The sequence below is a fragment of the Trematomus bernacchii genome, unplaced genomic scaffold (genome assembly GCF_902827165.1).
Source record: "Trematomus bernacchii unplaced genomic scaffold, fTreBer1.1, whole genome shotgun sequence".
NCBI lineage: Eukaryota > Metazoa > Chordata > Actinopteri > Perciformes > Nototheniidae > Trematomus > Trematomus bernacchii.
Genome location: NW_022987705.1, coordinates 3,910,509 through 3,930,339, shown reverse-complemented (window position 1 = coordinate 3,930,339; position 19,831 = coordinate 3,910,509). Strand labels below are relative to the sequence as shown.

Sequence of the window (19,831 nt, the reverse complement as noted above, 5' to 3'; positions counted from 1 at the left end):
CCAGCCCTCTAACCCCGAAAGACCGGGTCCGCAGACACTCTGTCACTGCTGGAGTCCTGTTGAGGTGGCATGGCTCTGCACGGTGTATTAATACCTCAACACATAGCAGCAGAGGGCAGGCCTGCACACTGCACCCATGGGTGTGTGTGTCAGTATCTCTGGGTTTTTGTTGATGTTTGCTCGACAAGCACACACACACACATTTTATTAGGTTGCAGGAATTTACTATTGTTCTTCTGTTGTTTATTGGTGGCAGGCAAGGCAAGGCACGTTTATTTATATAGCAACATTCAGCACACGGCAATTCAAAGCATGCTTTACAAAATAAAATAAAATACATTTAAGAAAAAATACAGCAGAAACACATTAGGTAGGTTTTTTAATGATTTATTTGTTTCTTAGTTTCCATATAGTGCTGTGATGGTGTGCTCCATTACTTTAGTTTTTGCTCTGTACTTTTGATTCACTTAAAACTGATCTATTATTTCTGTAACTTGTGCATCACTAGTGGCCTCTGTCCAGAGACTACATATGAACACTTCTGGCTATATGTGGTTCAAAAAAAGGTGTGATTTATCTCTGCTAAATTACCAATAAAATAACAAAAGTCATCATTTGGTTATCCTACAAAAGGACAATTATCAAAGTGAAGACTATAACGATAAATACCAATATTGAAGATGTATTATACAGGACATCAATTGAATACCTTTTGTCAGATAAATGCTGTAATGTATATACCTGGCATCACCACAGATTTGTTGTCTAATGATCATGATGATGATTATTGTGGGTGACCGCAGTGTGACTTGAAGTCCTGCTTTAGTGCTAACCAGCTGCTCTGTAATCTGAGCTGCGGATAGCGACAGCCGGGGTGGGCGACAGTCAGGGCGTTTGGAGGGGGATTTAGGTCTCTTCCTCTCCGTCTTTTCTCTCGCTCAAACTTAATATTTAGATACAGTCCGGTGCGGTGCAGCGGAGCGGTCTGGGAACATGATGGCGGGGTGCAGGTTTTGGATATTTGTTGGCGTTGTTGTAACTATCCTCGAGACTCTAATGGTTCAGGGTGAGTGGCGCAGTCGCAAACTTTTTCGCACATCCACAACTTCTTATCGATCAAGATAATTCTCTGCCTGTCATGTGCAGACAGAAGATCAGAGTTTAGAGAGACAGCCAGGGCTAAAAGTCAGAATACATTGAATGGCATGGCAAAGAAAACTTGTACTTTAGATATCCAAGAAACGTCTTCAATCTTCTACTTAAATCCTGTTGTACATGCTTGAATTTGTGTAGCTTTGAACCAACTTTGGAAGTAGAAATAACAATTATTTTTCTTCTGTTGATGGCATGAATGCAATCATCCATTCAGCTGTATTTCACATACTCTAAAGTGGATGCATACACAATTATTGTCTTGGTTTGCTTTTTGTGCACACCTTTCTACTAGACCATGCACTTGATTCAAAGGCTTGTTTGACTTGTATACAATTTGGGATACTAGGAAAACTGTACACAAAGCATTAGGGGGTTTTGTCTCTAACCCTAACCCTTTGCTTGTTGACAGTAAGTGCATTATAACCAGGGGTGCACATAACTTTTTTAGTGAGTTACTTAGATGAGTACCACGAGACAGCGTTTGGTACTCACCCCACACGTGGTTTTAATAAGTGTAGTCTTCCTCACTGTCTCCTTCACTGTCCTTTATTTCCACTTATTGCATGGTAGATGATGAAGATGCTGCAGATGCTGCAGATGCACCTCCCTGTCCCTGTTTAAGCCTCCAATTTGCTTTCTCCAAAACTTGTTGCCAAAACTGTGAAGTCCTTGCATTTCCTGAGGTCAAATACTAAGAAATGATCACATGACTTGAAGTCATCTGATTTCAGATGTGGGAAGTAACTAAATACACGTATTCAAGTACTGTAGGCTACTTAAGTACCATTTTGAGATACTTGCACTTTATTTGAATATGTCTATTTTATGCTACTTAGTACTTCTACCCCACTACACTTCAGAGGTAAATGGTGTACTTTTACTCCACTACATGTATGTAATACCTTTAGTTACTTTACAGATCTGGATGAATGATGTGAAATATAATGAAGTCTTAAATCAGACTTTAGTTCCACCTGGAGTAAATTCACAAGCTACCCTGCAGTATACAAAGTCATTCAAACTAGCTGCACCTTTACCAGCTTTGAGAACACTTTAATGATCAATCATTATAAAACATATCATATATATTATTCTGAAATGGACCAATCTGCACAATCACTACTTTTACTGTTTGTACTTTAACTATATTTTGATGATAAAACTTTTCTACTTTTACTTGAGTAACATTTTGAATGCAGGACTTTTACTGTAACAGAGTATTCCTAAATAAGATCTGAGTACTTCTTCCACCTCTGTCTGATTTCAAACTCCATTAACCCCCTGAGTAAGTTTGCAGCTGTGTGTTTTGCTCCACCTTGTTGTAAATAAAACTGCAGCAGCTTGACCACTGCGCGTGACCGTTGTGATCAGCTGATTTTGCGCAGTTCTCCAGTGTGTGCACGGGGCACAGAATGTGCACAGGGGAGTCTCCCACCGCAGCCAGTTGGCGTAGTTTTGGTACAATTCTGTTGTACACACCGACGTTTACAGCAGCCCTGTCTGTGCACATGGCGACCAACTGTCGTCCAGTGATCTAAGCCTCTGCCTCCTGTAAAAGCTTCACAGGTCCGTCGGTTATTGCCTGCGCGACTCGGCCAGCACCCAGTTCAATCAGTCCAAGAAAGTCAGAAGATTTTTAGCAGGAAGCGAAATGCTTAATGTGTTTTATTTTTTTTGACATGTCTAGTAGTTTACTCCATTGAGTGTTGACAAAAAACACGGATTTTTGCCGCGCATGCGTACCTGCGTACCAGTTATGTGCACCCCTGATTATAACCATAAGACTGATGTCCATAGGGATCCTTAGACCCTCGTTAAAACAATACTTTTAGACGTTTAGCCAATGCACTTTAACACATTCCCATTAAAAAGTCATGTAGAAAGGCATCTTTGCTTTGTCCTGAGAGCAGTGATTGCATGGCACTGATGGATTCTGCATCAGGAGGTTAACCGCAGACCAGAAAGGCCACAGCTTCAGTGGAGGTAGAGGTAAAAGCCGGGATGTGATGCAACTTTAGAGACATACGATTCTGCAAATCCATTAGGCCACTCGGGATGCCAAAGGTATGACAAGTCGCTCTCAACAGCTGCGGGTAAATCCTCCTAGAGTCCCATCTCCTTGGCAGAGGTCACTGGAGCAGTTTGAGAAATGTTCTCAGTGACAAGGTGACGGTGTGGACAAGATCCATCCTGAAATGTAGACTCTTGTTGTTGTTGGTTTGACATGTTTACCACGTTTATTGAATGGAGTTTGGAAACAGTGCGTTGGGACTTTCCCTGAGAAAATATACATTGGGATGCTGGAAAGAAGACTGGAAGGAGTAGCGGCCTTTATCCTGGACACCCTGACACAGTGTTGTACTTCAATCAAATTGACATTATCACTGTACAAAGGGAAATGTATGATGTACTTAAGCTCTTGTGAGCCATTTGATCTCTTAACACTCAGAGCAACAGCTGTACATTTGGCCTACTAACTATCTTAGTGTTAAACGGGTAGCTTGGATAGTTTGAAGTGGGATTGAAGTACTTGTATTACCTGGAACGGAAGCTAAGCAATATGCTGCTGTGGAAATAGAATCAGTTGTAGTGTATGCCATTTATAAAATAAGTATTAGCTTTACCCCCCAGAACACAGGAGTTGCTGGTCTACTGCTGTGTCGACAGGTTCATTTTGTTATTGTGTGACTATTTTAAGTCTATATTGACCAAAGTCACATAATACGAAGAAGATTCAACTTATTGTCATTACGTAGTACAGGTACTATGTAACGAAACGGTTTCTCTGCATTTGACCCATCCTAGTGTTAGGAGCAGTGGGCTGCCATTATGGACGGCACCCGGGGAGCAGTGTAGGGAACGGTGCCTTGCTCAGGGACACCTCGGTAGCACTTGGGGTGTTTCTCAATGTCGAGGAAGGCTGCTCCAGAGCCACTTTTTCAAGGATACTACGTCATCGAGTCCCGCCGAAGGACTGTTCCAATGTCCAGGTCCAGGATACTTAGAATTCTACCGAGGCCGGCGTACTTCGTTGTGGAAAGTTTCGAGGCTGCACATGTGTATCCTCCGCGGTCTTAAAATCCCCACAATGCTTTGCGCACGGACCGATTTCCAAATCTTTGGCTGAAATCACGCTCCATTTAAGGCGGGGCCTCTCATATGACGCACACCTGCACACCTGTTAGCCTGTTCCACAATTCTTCGTTTTCCGAGGCTAGGAAGGATTCTTGCCTCGCTTCTGAAGCAACTGACTCGGAGGTACATGTGCTGCCAAGCAAGCCTCCTCGACATTGAGAAACACTTTCCGGGACTTGAACTGGTGACCTTCCAGTTGCCAAGCCAAGTCCCTATGGACTTCGCCACCACCACAAACAAAGCAAACAAAAGAAGGCCGCCATTGGAGTCCTTTGTTTACTTCTGTAATGACATCACTATGTAACAACCGCACTTCTATTGGCTAGCGCTCCAACACATTGTACTTGACAGGCTTAGGGGACATCTCTAAGGGGTTGACCAATTACAACAGATTCGGCCATATAACCACTCAGAGCAGAGGGTGAAAAGAGGTGCTGCAGCACAGGCAGTATGAAACAAGATAAAGACCCTTTTGAACATTAAAGCATGGAGACATGTCAGAGTAGAGACACTTAATACAAATATGAACCTGAAAATGAGCATAATAGGGCACAAACTCAATCAAGCTATGATATTAAGCATGAATATCTTCTCCTTCTTTGGTCATTTATTGAGCTTTGATGTATGGGCTCAGAACAGTCTCATAATACACACATGCACACAGAAGGATTCACACTTGTATTTCCGGATCCACACTTGTGTTTGTCAATGCACACACAAATGTGTTCCGTTTCATATACATGTAAATAAAATCCAAATACAGAAAAAAGTTTTACATATGTATTTTTGATCCTCACATATTTGTTTTCCATTTAAAACCGCTGCACCTACAAACACAAACCGCTTTCTGTGCATGGATCACTGTGCATTCGTGTGTGGGTTTTTTGAGACTCCCCTGACGGTGACCCGATTCGTACTTGTAATTTTTTCTATCTATAGCCAATCAGATGTCTCCTTCATTCTAAGCCAAGCACATGAGCGCGCCCCCACGAGGGTAGATTTCTTGCGTTTATGACGTATCGCTTCATGTACGCATTTTGCGCTGTTCGGAGCTGACAGGTCCATGGAGCCTGCCTGCAGGCGCTAATCTCAGGACACCTCCACTCTCAGTACATTGCCACTTTCCGAACAGGAAATGCACGCAAATACAAGCCTTTATATTATTAAGGTACAGTGCCACTTTCCGAACCATTAATGAATGCTTGTGTACACAAAAACGGCAGGCAAAACCGTTTTAAATGTGTGTTTCCTGTATGGCGAATACAGCTGCTTTATTTATGTCTGTATGAAGTTGTTGTGAGTGTGGAGGGAGCAGCTACAGGTTAGCTTAGCCTAATCGATCAGTGCACTACGAAGCCAGTGCTAGACAGTGAACTGTCAACGGGGGGAGCCCCGCCGGTCATTATCGGCCGATATTCACTCTTAATAGTTTGATCGGTGCTCTCTATAAAGGCCGATCAGGAGAGCTGGATCTGATCGATATGGACATAAACGCGAGTGAAGTTTTAGCGAGCTGCATGAGAAACTGACGGGCTGTCAGGAGAGAGGAAAATATAGGATCCGTTACTCCCGTGTTATTAGCCATATCCGGTCATAGTCCGGTAATTACCTGCTAACGGAAACTCTGCTACACAATTCTTCTTCTTCTTATTATTATTATTGAAACATGACCGGTAAGTTTCAAATTTGTCCGGTAAAATAAATTCTGTCTGCGGAAACCCTGCTCCGGACAGCGCAAAATGCGTAAGTGTCATGAATGCAATAAATCATACCCTCGTGGGGACGCGCTCATGTGATTGGCTTAGAATGAAGGAGACATCTGATTGGCTATAGATAGAAAAAATTACAAGTACGAATCGGGTCACCGTCAGGGGAGTCTCAAAAAACCCACACATGAATGCAGAGCGATCCATGCACAGAAAGCGGTTTGTGTTTGTAGGTGCAGCGGTTTTAAACGGGAAACAAATATGTGAGGATCAAAAATACATATGTAAAACTTTTTTCTGTATTTGGATTTTATTTACATGTATATGAAACGGAACACATTTGTGTGTGCATTGACAAACACAAGTGTGGACCCGGAAATACAAGTGTGAATCCTTTTGCGGATCATGAAATACAAGTGTGAATCCTTCTGTGTGCATGTGTGTATTATGAGACTGTTCTGAGCCCATATTGATGAGCAGACCAAAATGTTTCATCACACATGAAACTCCTCTAAAAAGGGATGCTTTCTGGAAGATGGGCACGAAAATGTAGGTGCGTTCGCGTCTCATTGATGGTGCAGGTTGTTCGTACCTGCTTTGACTCACGGTCAGCTGGGGTGAGCTTGGCTTGCTTTGCTTCAGTCAAACAGTGATGTTGTAATATTTACCTTCTGTGTTGTTTTGACCTGTTATGCTGCCTGACATTTGGTTACCTTAAAGGGGTCAGCTCAGCCCATTATAAAACATTTTCTTACAGCTGGTGGTATTTAAATAATAGGGCCGTCCAGTCTGCTCTGATTGGTTAGCTTGCTTGCTCTGTTGTGATTGGTCAACTGCTTAGAGATGTCCCGCCCCTTAGCCTCTCACTTACAATATGGTGGAGCGCTAGCCAATAGATGTGCAAGTGTCACTATGTTACAAAGAAGAAGGTAAACAAAGGAGTCTAATGAAGGCGTTTAATCTCTCCTGTCGCTCTCTAAGAATAGAATATATCTTTATTGTCATCATACAAAGTACAACAACATTTCTTTGGCAACTCTCACTGCAGTAAAAAATAGACACAATAAATAAATAAATAAGAGTGGTAAAAGCAGAGGGTGTGTGTGTGTGTGTGTGTGTGTGTGTGTGTGTGTGTGTGTGTGTGTGTGTGTGTGTGTGTGTGTGTGTGTGTGTGTGTGTGTGTGTGTGTGTGTGTGTGTGTGTGTGTGTGTGTGTGTGTGTGTGTGTGTGTGTGTGTGTGTGTGTGTGTGTGTGTGTGTGTGTGTGTGTGTGTGTGTGTGTGTGTGTGTGTGTGTGTGTGTGTGTGTGTGTGTGTGTGTGTGTTGTAAGAGGTTGCTCTGAAGCAGCAGCAGGAAGTGACCAGGTCAACTAATAGACATCAGACATTACAGTACTTTGTAACCACATGATATTACCCCCCCCCCCCAACACACACACACACACAACCTTCCCTCATCCAGCACCAGTCACTTTTCTGCCCATCTCCGCGGCTACTGCACTGAAACTGTACTTTGAACACTTTAAATATATTATTAACATTAAAAACTGTATACCCCGGTTATCTAGGCCCTTTTTGTTTTGTTTTATGTATACATGTCACACTGTGAGACTGCGGGAAACGATATTTCGATATTTCTGGATGTATAACACATGTAGAATATTTGACAATAAAGCTGACTTTGACTTTGACTTTGAGGTACAGACGCAAGGTATACAAAAATAATCAGTAGCAGCATTATAAGTTAACATATACAAGTAATTATTTAGCAGTAAGTAGGTATTGCACAGTGCTATTTCACAACAGTGCTGTTCCAGTCTTAAGTAGTGAAATAGCTGACAGTGATAACAATATTAAAGTGTAAAACAAAATGTATAAATTGTATATATAAGTAGTGTTATTGCATATCAGTGGTGGCTTGTGTGCTGGTCTATCAAGGGCCTTAAAAAAGCAGTGTTAACAGTTATATTTAAATACATTTGATTCCTAACAACTGGCAAACCCTCGGGAAGAGAGACATCTCACCACTGTCGTTACGATGCACACATTGTCCCATGGGGGGGGGGTACCATTACAGCTGAAAACTGTGTGACATATTTGTACCTGATTGGACTAGGCAGTTCTGGGAACGAATCGATCGTGGGGGACGACATCTTTACTGCTTTGTAGTGTGTGTTACTGTCACCGTTTTTGATGATTATTACAAGCGAGCTGAGAGTTTGAGAGTATGACTTCAAGTCTTGGTTTAGAGTTTCCCAGCTGCTGTGTAATCTGAGCTGTTGATAGTGACAGCTGGGAGCGAAGAGGCAATGTGTCGGAAATAACCTCTGCCTTACTCTTTCATAGTCTCTCTTAAGGTAAATACTGAAATATAGCTGAGTGATGGTACCATTGTTAGTAAGTGTGGCTAAGAGCATGGTTACTATAGGCTCTGTATTCTGCCCTTACTGGAGTGGAGATGTGATTTCTAGCTTGACAGATAGCTAACTGTGTCTTCAATTAACACCCAGAAGACAGCAGGTACAGTACACCTCGGATGTTTATCTGAAGTTATGCGTTATTTTTCACCATAAATGCCCACTGCAATAACTCTGTATAACAAATAACCACTGGCCAGAAGAGAACTCTCTGCTCCATAGCTTCACTTAATAACTGGACTTAAACTCCCACTCCCACATTTTACATTTATATTAAATTTAATGAATAATCTATTTCTTGCACAATAATATCCTGCATTATATTTGTTACTGGAAAGTTGTATTTCCACATCCACGTATATTTATATATATCTTTTTACATTTTAATGCTGTTTTCTTTCAATTTCAGACATATTTTGGATATTTTTGTCTTAATTTCTTATGTACATTGCCTTGTTTTTTATGCTGCTGCAACGCAAAGATTTCCCAAATTGGGATCAATAAAGTACCTACCTACCTACCTACCTACCTACCTACCTACCTACCTACCTACCTACCTACCTACCTACCTGCCTACCTACCTACCTACCTACCTACCTACCTACCTACCTACCTACCTACCTACCTACCTACCTACCTACCTAAGATCTCATCTGTGCCTCACCTTACCCCACAGTAAATGGCTTGAGCGCGCTCACAAAATAAGTGGCCGCGCTAAATTAGTGCCCGCGCTCCAGCAAGTTACTGTGGGCTTACGTGAGGCAGTGCTCGTCCCTGCCTCACTTCTCATCGCTCCCGTAGCGGAGCTCGGCAAATTTGCTGATTTTGACTATAAAATGCGATTGGAATCATACAGAAATCACATTTACACAAGATCAGTGGAGACATTTTATTATTATTATTATTTAGTTTTTCTTTAATTGTTTTTCCGTTACATTGGAGTATGACAGGTGAGGCTCTGCCTCCACTGACTGCACGTCGCTGCTACCTACCTACCTACCTACCTACCTACCTACCTACCTACCTACCTACCTACCTACCTACTTACCTACCACTTTAAAATATATTCTTCACAGTATATAGAAGTTGACTTTCACTTAATTACATGATGTCAAATGATCTTAAAACAGTGTTTATGACAATTACTAGATCTAATCCTAGGAGAAACACGTCATGCAGTATGTTGGAAGTATGACATATTTGTGCCTTCACTACATTTTATAATCATTATCAATAAGCATTTTAATTACGTCAAGAGTCTATCCAATCAACCAGATTGGAAGGTTATAACAATACTAATGAGTGTATCAGTGAGACCCAAACTTAGTTCAGACTGATCTGTTCTTCAGATGTTTCTCCCTCGCCCGTCATGAAATACCGTTTGACATATTTCAAACACAATACTCACTTTCTCCTTTGTTTTTTTCCGTGCAGTGCACTGTAATGAGGAGGTGGAGCTGATCGGTGACTTGTTCAAAGACTACAACAAGAACATTCGCCCGGTGAAGCATCCTGATGATAAGCTGAACGTCGATCTTAAGCTGACCCTCACCAACCTCATCTCCCTGGTGAGATAAACACTGTTATACAAAATTATTCCCCATCAGGACTATGGACAATTAAGCGCACATTTATGCATAATAATGGCTGTTTGGTCAAGTAACATAGCGGAGCATAATTAACATAACTAAAATCAGAGATGCTGAAATTACTTACATTCTTTACTAATAGAGTGGTGCAGGAACGAGTCCTAAAACCCGGAAGTGAGTGAAAAACGATGGTTGTTAACAAGTGGCTGAATAGGACTACAGAAGTTGTGGAGGACGTTGTACGTCATTACGCCGAACACGTAAACACTCCCTCTAAGTTTGTTTGCCCTGTTCTGCTTGAAAGTAAGTACCTGCCTCCTGCAAACTGTTCAAACAAACGCTTCAACTTGTACCATTTAGAATCTGTAGTTTTGAATATGGATCTTAAGTTGGCGTGACGTTGAAGTCGTTTGCTGTAGTTTGTTTATAGCATAACGTTAGCATTTTGCTTCTGGCAATTAGATTTATGATTCGAAAACTATAAAAGTAGGGTAGACATGTGGAGATTATCCGGCTGAACAAAACGTGCATTTATCAATCAGTTTTCCACAGACCTTATTTTTTACAATATTCCAAAAATCCTATGGAGAAATCCCATTGCTTTTTTGTCGAGGGAACCATTCTGGGTCGGCATACAAAAATACGTCATCACTGCACCACTCTATAGAGGCCCTATTATGTTTTTGGGGATTTTCCCATTCCTGTAGTGTCTTATCTCAGAGGGAGTTTCTCTCCCCCCCCCCCCCCCCCCCCCCCCCCCCGAAAGGCCTCGATTGGACTCCTTTGTTTATTTGTATAACAAAGTGACATGACCATGTAACACTCGCGCCTCTATTGTCTAGCGCTCCAACACATTGTACGTGAAATGCTAAGGGGCGGGACATCTCTAAGCGGTTGACCAATCACAACAGAGCCTGCTAACCAATCAGAGCAGACTTGGCTCTGGTTCCTGAGGGTAAAAAAAGAGGTGCTGAGAAAGATAAAGCACTTTTTGAACATTACAACATGTGAAAAGTAGAGGCACAACATACAGATATGAGACCTCAAAGTGAGCATAATAAAACCCTAAAAGTATATTAAGAACGAAATGGAAATACTCAAAGTACAAGTAGGTCAACATAGTGCAATACTTGAGTAAATGTATGTTGTTACATTGCACCACTGACTGAAATACTCATCCTGCTTCATCACTTATATCACAGAATGAAAAGGAGGAGACTCTAACGACCAATGTGTGGATTCAGATTGTGAGTTTCACTTCAATTGATACTTTTGTTTTGTTTGTGCAAATCTTTACAGTTAGGTTCATTTAGCCTCGTTCCATCAGCATCTATACATGTGTCAAGTTTTTAACGTCACTGGTGACCCTTCTCTTAAATGTCATCTGCAGCAATGGATAGATTATCGCCTTATGTGGAACACATCTGACTATTACGGCATCGACACTATTCGTGTCCCATGCAACAGTGTTTGGCTTCCTGACATTGTCCTTGAGAACAAGTAAGGCAGTAACAAAGAGGAGTTTCTCTACATCAGGGGTGTCCAAACATTTTTCACTGAGAGCCACATACAGAAAGACATAAAAGGGCTTGGTCACTCACTAGAGGTGAGGTATATTGCCTTATAAGTTACAAAATCAATCAGATGTAGGTAAATGATGCTTGATACTTGAATATGCTTTATTAGAAAAACAGCCTACATCAGAGCTCTGCATAGGGTTTCATATATTTTGTTACAAACAGTGTTGGCAGATCATTCCTTAAAATAGGAGCCTCAGAATGGGAAATAGGAAGGGTAGATTTCAAGATTATATGTATATAAATTATTGGGCTTTTTTTTAATCAAATATTTATGTGGAACCTACTTGCAGCAGGTCACCCTTGAAAAAGAGATCAATGATCTCAATGGGATTCACCTGCATAAATAAAGGTTTGAAATGAAATGAAATGAAATAAGATTTGTTAGAAAAATGCCTTCAACTTTAATTGACTGAATTGATTTAAATATTGGGCTTATTAACCCATGAATACTGTGTAATATATCTGTTTTCATCTATATTTAAGAAGTAAGACGAGCACACGTTTCAGGTGTGGGTCATATTCCTTTATCCATTTTGAATTTGCTGAGGGCCGATTCAAAATAGTCAACGGGCCGTAGTTTGGACACCCCTGCTCTACATGTAGTGTCATTATACTGTACATTAACTAATCTGGTGTGAACTGCCTCTGTTTTTTCCTCGTCATTCATCTCTGCAGCATTGATGGAAAGTTTGGCGTGGCGTACTACGCCAACGTGCTGCTCGGCGCCAGTGGTACTATTTTCTGGCTGCCGCCCGCCATCTATCGCAGCACGTGCTCCATCGAGATCACCTACTTCCCATTTGATTATCAAAACTGCACACTAGCATTCAGGTGTGGTACAATTATATTTCAGTCTGACAACTCACGTGTTTCTTAATATGTTTATTAGAAGCAGCATATAGTTTGAGTTTGGCGTCTAGGCTCGGGCCTCATCACTCCACAGATGTACATAGAACATTGAGTGATGATTAGATAACTATCCCCCGAGCCTACAGGTGGAAGCTGGGGTGGAAGCTGGGGTGCTGGTGGGGCAGGCGAGCAGCAGCAACATGAACACAGCAGCAGGAACATGAACGCAGCAATAGCAAGTGAACACAGCAGTGGCAGCAGCAGCATAGCGAGGCAGAGGCAGGAAGACCTGGCAGCTTAAATAGAGCGGCATGTTTAGGAGAATGTGTTTGGTTGGTTGTAGGAGGGACGAGGCGCGTCACGTGTTACGGCCCGTCCACACGGCGGCGTGCGTTGAAGCTTCAACGCTTCTGCCCATTCACTTTGAATGGGGTGACGTCACACTTTGCCGAACTGCATTGTGGGAGCGTCGCTTGCATTGCTCGCGTTGCCCGCTTCAAAAGTTGAGCAATGTTCAACTTTTGAAGCTTCGACGGAAGCGTCAGCCAATCAAATCATATGCCAGTAAAAGCTCTAGCCAATCAAACCGCGTGCTTGTGTGTCCGGGGCGGTGTGATTGGTTGTTGGTCGAGCTTCAGACACGCCCGCCGGCAAGCTTCAACGCATGCCGCCGTGTGGACGCTGCGTGAATGTATCATTGGTGCTCGAGTTGACTGCCTGAACTAGCTCGCAGGCTTCGCCCAACTAATTACATTTACTTTATTTATTAGTTTTATAGAGGCCAAGCCAACATTTTTAAGAGGCCTTTTGGGGTTTTCCCGTTCCTGTTGTGTCCAACACATAGTACGTGATAGGCTAAGAGACGGGACATCTCTAAGCAGTTGACCAATCACAACAGCGCCGGCCAGCTTACCAATCAGAGCAGACTGGGCTCTGGTTTCAGACAGAGGGTGAAAAGAGGTGCTGCAGCACAGGCAGTATGAGAACAATAAAGACCTTTTTGAAATTTAAGCATGTAAACATGTCACAGTAGAGACACACAAAAACTAATATGAACCTGAAAATGAGCAGAATAAATGTGTGTCCTCTATAAGTCACTTTTGACATAATTGATGCGCACTTTATCTTGTCTGATGAGCAAAAGGTTGAATTGGCTTTCAGAAAATTACACTTAGAAACACAATAACTTATGTTTGGTAGCCACACTTTACCTCAGTGTGTGCCTGTGTGTGTCCGACAAACATTGGTTCCTACTTATGTCGATGAGAGCCTATTGGTTCTGACAAATTTGTTATTTTTTCGTTTTAAAGAATAAGCCGGCTTCATGCTCATAGAACTGGAGTTTCATCCACCTAACACTATTTTCCATTGTATTTTATCCTTGTTGCCATGACACATAGATCCCAGACATACAGTGCCAATGAAGTGGTCCTCCTCTTGGCTTTTGACGACGAAGGTGAAACCATGATTGAGTGGGTGGATATCGACCCCCAGGCTTTCACAGGTACACTGCATCCACAATCAACACTCCTATGTTGATAACGCATGGTTCCTCTCCAGCTTCTAGCGTGTTTTTCACCCCTCAGAGAACGGCGAGTGGGCCATTGTCCATCGTCCGGCCAGGAAAATGATCTACGAGCGCTACACCCCAGATGACCTGGAGTATCAGGAGATCTTGTTCAATATTGTCATCCAAAGGAAGCCCCTCTTCTATGTCATCAACATCATCCTGCCCTGCTCCCTCATCTCCTCTCTGGTAGTGCTGGCCTACTTCCTACCTGCTCAAGGTCTGTAGAGCCATTTTCCTACTGCTATTATTACATAGAATATGATGGTGTTATAACATATCAAGTCTCGTAATTGTACGTGCCTTTGATCTAAACAAAACTCATCGAAGTTACTCTGATACTGAACATGATAAATAAAAGGCTCCAAAGAGCTGCTTTTGGGGGGGTTTTCTATCCTCTAGTCACTAGACAAAGGAGTCCTTATAACACACTAGAGTCTAGTGTGTTATAAGGACTCCTTTGTTAACTTCTGGAACAAAGTTGTATCACTACAGTATGTAACACTTGCGCTTCTATTGGCTAGTTGACCAATCAGAACAGACTGGGCTCTGGTTTCAGACAGAGAAAGTGCTGAGAGTATTGGGACCCACAGCTCTTATAATTTGTATTTTTTATTTGGTGTTGTCCTCTATTGCCACTGTTGGAAGAAGTATTTTATTCAGGTAGAAGAGCAAAAAGTTACTTTAGTAAAAGTAAAAAAAGATTGGCATCAAAATATACCTAAAGTACCAAAAGTAAAACTACTTTTCACAATCTGATAGATTAAATTAATGGATTGTGATTATGCGTTAATGTGTTCATCAGAGCTGGTAAATGTGGAGTTCATTTTTTTTTTTTTCACATACTCTCTCCTGTACAGGTTAGCTCTGAGTGTTAGCGATGATGCTAATGTAAACAAAGACCATATTACGTCCAAAACACGTCGCGCCTTGTTTCTGATAGCAACGTTTCTGATAGGGCCGTGAGTGTAAAGCCAGCCTACATTTCCGATATTACGTCATATCGGCCGAAAATCTGGATCAGCTCCGTTGAACCCCCGTTTTTAGAGATTTGGGTACAGAGGAAAAGAGAGAGGGTTTTGTTTTCTGACACTTTGTGAGTTCCCTGACACACCGAGGACACACATTTATGTATGAAAGACATGAAAAAGGGGATGTTGCATAATAGGTGACCTTTAAGTACAGTAATTGTTTTTCTCCTTCACAGCCGGTGGACAGAAGTTGACGGTTTCAATCTCCGTCCTGCTCGCTCAGACTGTCTTCCTCATCCTCATCGCTCAGAAGATCCCTGAGACCTCTCTCTCTGTGCCTCTCATTGGCAAGTGAGTCAGTGTGTTCTCTGCCGACCTCTGCTGGGTGTTTCCTCCTTTTATCACACACTGTTTCCAACACAGGTCTATTCTTTGTCTTCCTCAGGTACCTGATCTTTGTCATGTCCGTCACTACGCTCATCGCCACAAACCAGATTGTGGTGCTGAACATCTCGCTGCGCACCCCCAGCACTCACAACATGCCCCGTTGGATCAAAATTGTGAGTACATTGTGTGCAGTTGACAGGCATGGAGAGTAAAATACTTAATAAGATTACTGGTACATTTCTAAGAATTAGGGATTTAAGTGTGAATCTATACGACTACTGCCTGAATCTGCTTAATGGCTTTCACTTTCTTTGGTTCATTTGTTTTGTTTTTAATTCAGTATGTCAGGGGTGTACAACTCAAGGCCATTTGGCCCGCGACTTCATTTTAAGTGGCCCGCAAAAGCTTGCAAAGAATATAATACGTTTATTATATTATAAACATGCCGCTTTACAGAAGGACGTTGCCCATAAACTATATCTCCCACAATGCATCTCATTTTGTGACATGCGCACTGAAGAGACTTGCAATTATTTCCCCTAGACTTCTGCTTTCAGACGTAGTTAATTATGAAGTTATTACCCTATCCGATAATAATCCAATGCAGAGGCAAAAATGTAATATAATACATTATTTTATATATATTAGATATTTATATATGTATATTTATATAGTCTTAAAGTTCCAACTGGCTCTTTGAGTGCAACCATAATGCTGATGTGGCCCGCGATTACATTGAGTTTGACACCCCTGCAGTAGGTCAACCTAAATTTGATAACAGAATTAATGTTATCATTACTTTTAAATGTTGATACTTAGAATATGTTAGTGATTACATTTGTTTAATAGGTAACTATATGTAACAAAATACATTTGAAAGTAACCCTCCCAACCCTAGCAGTTGGGTATCAAATGTCTGTTCAAGAGTTATAGTGTGTGAACTATGATGTTCAGAGGTGGGAAGTAGTGGAGTACAAACACTTTGTTACTGTACTTAAGTACATTTTTCTGGTATCAGTACTTTACTCCTCTACTTATTTTTCTGACGACTTTTTACTTTCTACTTCTTACATTTTGAACACAAATACCTGTACTTTCTACTTCTTACATTTTGAACACAAATACCTGTACTTTCTACTTCTTACATTTTGAACACAAATACCTGTACTTTCTACTTCTTACATTTTCCAAACAGGCTGGTTACTTTAGTTTGAATGTGTGTTTGGTGGCGTGATCATTATTATTTAGAGTCATTGCGTGCCTATTGATTTGAATACGATCCGTGTATCCATCATTTCCTGGTCTTCTCTAAAGAAGAGGGACCAATGAAAACGTTGTCATGTTGCCGTTGTTCAGCATGGAAACATTCATTAGCTAACAATGACATTATTGTTCTATTAATATAAAGGGAGGTCAGGTACTCTTTAAAACAGCTGCTAGTTATGGGTACTTTTTACTCAAGTACATTTCAAAGCCCTCTTTACTTTTACTTGAGTAAAGAAGTTTAGTCCGTACTTCTACTTTTACCAGAGTATTTTCAAACACGAGTATCTGTATTTCTACGTAACTTGAGTAAAGGATGTGTGCACTTTTGCCATCTCTGATGATGTTTAATGTCTTGCTCCTGCAGCTATTCCTGAAATGGTTACCTCGTTTCCTGGGCATGCCCCCGCTGGTGGACGACAGCGAGGAGGTCGTTGTGAACGGCGTGACGGAGCGGCGCCGCAGCTCCTTCGGCCTCATGCAGAGAGCAGAGGAATATGTGATGAAACAACCCCGGAGCGAGATGATGTTTGACAGACAGAGACAGAAGCATGGGCTCTCACAATCAGTTTGTAAGAAATCTATTCTTTAAGAAGACATATTATGCTAATTTCCAGGTTCATATTTGTATGTTGTGCCTCTCCTGTGACATGTTTACTTGCTTTAATGTTAAGAAAGGTCTTTATTTTTCTCATACTGTGCTGCAGCACCTCTTTTAACCTTCTGATGAGCATGTCATTGTGTCCCTGGGCAAGACAATTCACCCCAAATTGCTCCTGTGGGGATTGCCAATAGTATTAAGTGTATGTAAGTCGCTTTGGATAAAAGTCTAACAACAGTCAACCGCTTAGAGATGTCACATATCTACAATGTGTTGAAGTGCTAGCCAATAGAAACGCGAGTGTTACATAGTGATGTCATTATTTAATGGAAGTCAAAACCTATATAACACGGGACAGGAAAGGTAATACCCCAAAAAGCATAAAAGGGCCTCTTTAAAAACTATAACAGACTAGTTGGATCAGATCGATCAAGTGTACACTAGGATAATAAAGGAAAATAGATCAAATTAGAATCGAAAAGCTGTTAATAAATGGAGAACCTAGATTGAACATTGCAAAAACAAAATACATCTTCAATGCTCCTTTTTCTTTCGGGCCAGGTCTGCTTTCCTGCTTACTGAATGTCTGCACATGCGCGTATGTATATATACACATATGAGTAGGTGTATATCTATATATACTATCATGGGTATAGGTGGATATACAGTATATGAGTGTATAAGTGTATATTTATAAAATTGTCCCACTAACTGATCGATCAATGTTTTTGTATAAATAACTGAAAACCAATGTTTTCTCTGTGAATCATATCCCAATTACTCCCTTATATTAGTCACTTATTTGTGTTTAACACGCATAATGTTTGTCATTTAACACCTTTATGTTTTAGATCAAAGATGCCTGTGTTTGGGAATGCTGTATCATACTGCTGTGTGACTGTCAGTGTCTCCTTCCCCCTAGTGGATCATTTGGATATCAGCAGCACAGCCAACCTGTACAAGAGCTTGGCGCAGACTGCACCCGAAATCAAGCAATGTGTCGACGCCTGCAACTTCATAGCCGAGAGCACGAGGCAGCAAAATAACATCGGATCTGTAAGTGACTTCAAACTTGGTCTGCCTATTATCTTTGCTTTTAAAGGAGTGTTTTTAAATGCCATTTTATAATATGTTTCTTAATGCTCTTAATGTCTTTCATTTTTGTAAAGCACTTTGAATTGCCTTGTGTTGAAAGGTGCTATATAAATAAACTTGCCTTGCCTTGCCTAGCCAGTACTTTTTGGGATGTACAGTATGGATTACAGGATTTCCTATCAATTTGTTTAAGCTATGTTATTTAAAAACACTAAAAGCTTTATTTGTAGAGCATTTTTCATACATAGGCTACAGCTCAAAGTGCTTTAACAACATGGCAAACTTCACAAGTTGAACAGAAAACATTTGAACACACATGCAGCATATGTACATATTATGTGATATCATAAAGAACAAGGAGGCAGAATAGGCAAGATAATAAATACAGTATATATACAGTTTATAATACTATTACTTTTTAACAACTAAGTTACTTGTGTTTATATCAGAATCAGAATCAGAGGGGACATTTATATTGTTACAGCAGAAAAGAGCCAAAGACAGCTTAATGTTACCTAAGCATGCATACAAAATTACAAAATACACATCCTGTAACAGTTCTGTTGGGAATATCTTATTCCTGTTGCTGCATAAACACCCAAGTTTTCCCTATATGGATCAATAAAGGTTTGTCTTATCTTATATTCACTTCATTTCCAATTTCAGGAAATAGAAAGCTGGGTGCTGATTGGAAAGATGATCGACAAGGTTTGTTTCTGGGTCGCCATCTCTCTTTTTATCATCGGCACGGTGGCCATCTTCTTATCAGGACACTTCAACCGTGCTCCTGAATTTCCTTTTTCTGATTCGAGCAGAACATATTTACCACCTTTAAAAATGTAAACAAGAAAACGTTTTTGCTCTGATGAAACCTTTCCAAGGTGCCTTATGCTGTCAGTAAGGATGAGGGATGTTTCTTATTGAGTCGCGGGCTCAGATTCAGGGTTGAGTTAGTTAGAGCTTTAATAACCGAAGACTTGACAACAGTCTCTGTGTTTATGTTCTAGGATTAGTCAGGCAGCGGAGCGATTTTCATTCAAACTTACAACTTAGCTGTTCATCTTAGCGTACGTTTGTTGGATGTATACATTACATTAGTGGATCAGGTCTCATTTAAAAGTTATGTTTTAAATCATAATTATCAAGTATTCCTATGATGTGGTTTGTTGTATAAACAGTATGAGTGTTTGGAGTATTTGAAGGTTAATCATGAAGGTGATTCACCGCCATGCTGAGAAATGTTATTTATCTTGATGCAAAGGCATTATTGCATTACATGGAGCCATACAGCTGTGTAGAACTAAGTTTTAAAATAGCAATAAACAAGGTTTCTTAGCTGATTTTATGTGAAACATGTGTCCATCTCTAAAGGGCGTTATAATAGTCATCCATGTATTACATAATCTGATAAAGTCTGTATAAGTTTCCCTGCGTGTAGTCTTACTTACTTGGAAAACCTGCACATGTAACTGGGACATTGTCTTGATTTTGTGCCATGTTTTTAAAATAAATTCATTA

General features: G+C 40.9%; 1 protein-coding gene across 1 annotated transcript; it reads left to right on the top strand.

Moving 5' to 3' along the window:
- Positions 1 to 880: 880 nt before the first annotated feature.
- On the top strand, positions 881 to 19,831 carry chrne (cholinergic receptor, nicotinic, epsilon). The gene is made up of 12 exons (XM_034139813.1): positions 881 to 1,066; positions 9,846 to 9,979; positions 11,203 to 11,247; positions 11,391 to 11,500; positions 12,256 to 12,411; positions 13,830 to 13,933; positions 14,016 to 14,216; positions 15,204 to 15,318; positions 15,413 to 15,527; positions 16,985 to 17,189; positions 18,141 to 18,274; positions 18,980 to 19,831. Exons 1-12 carry the CDS (start codon positions 994 to 996, stop codon positions 19,154 to 19,156), a joined length of 1,569 nt encoding a protein of 522 aa, XP_033995704.1. The 5' UTR covers positions 881 to 993; the 3' UTR covers positions 19,157 to 19,831.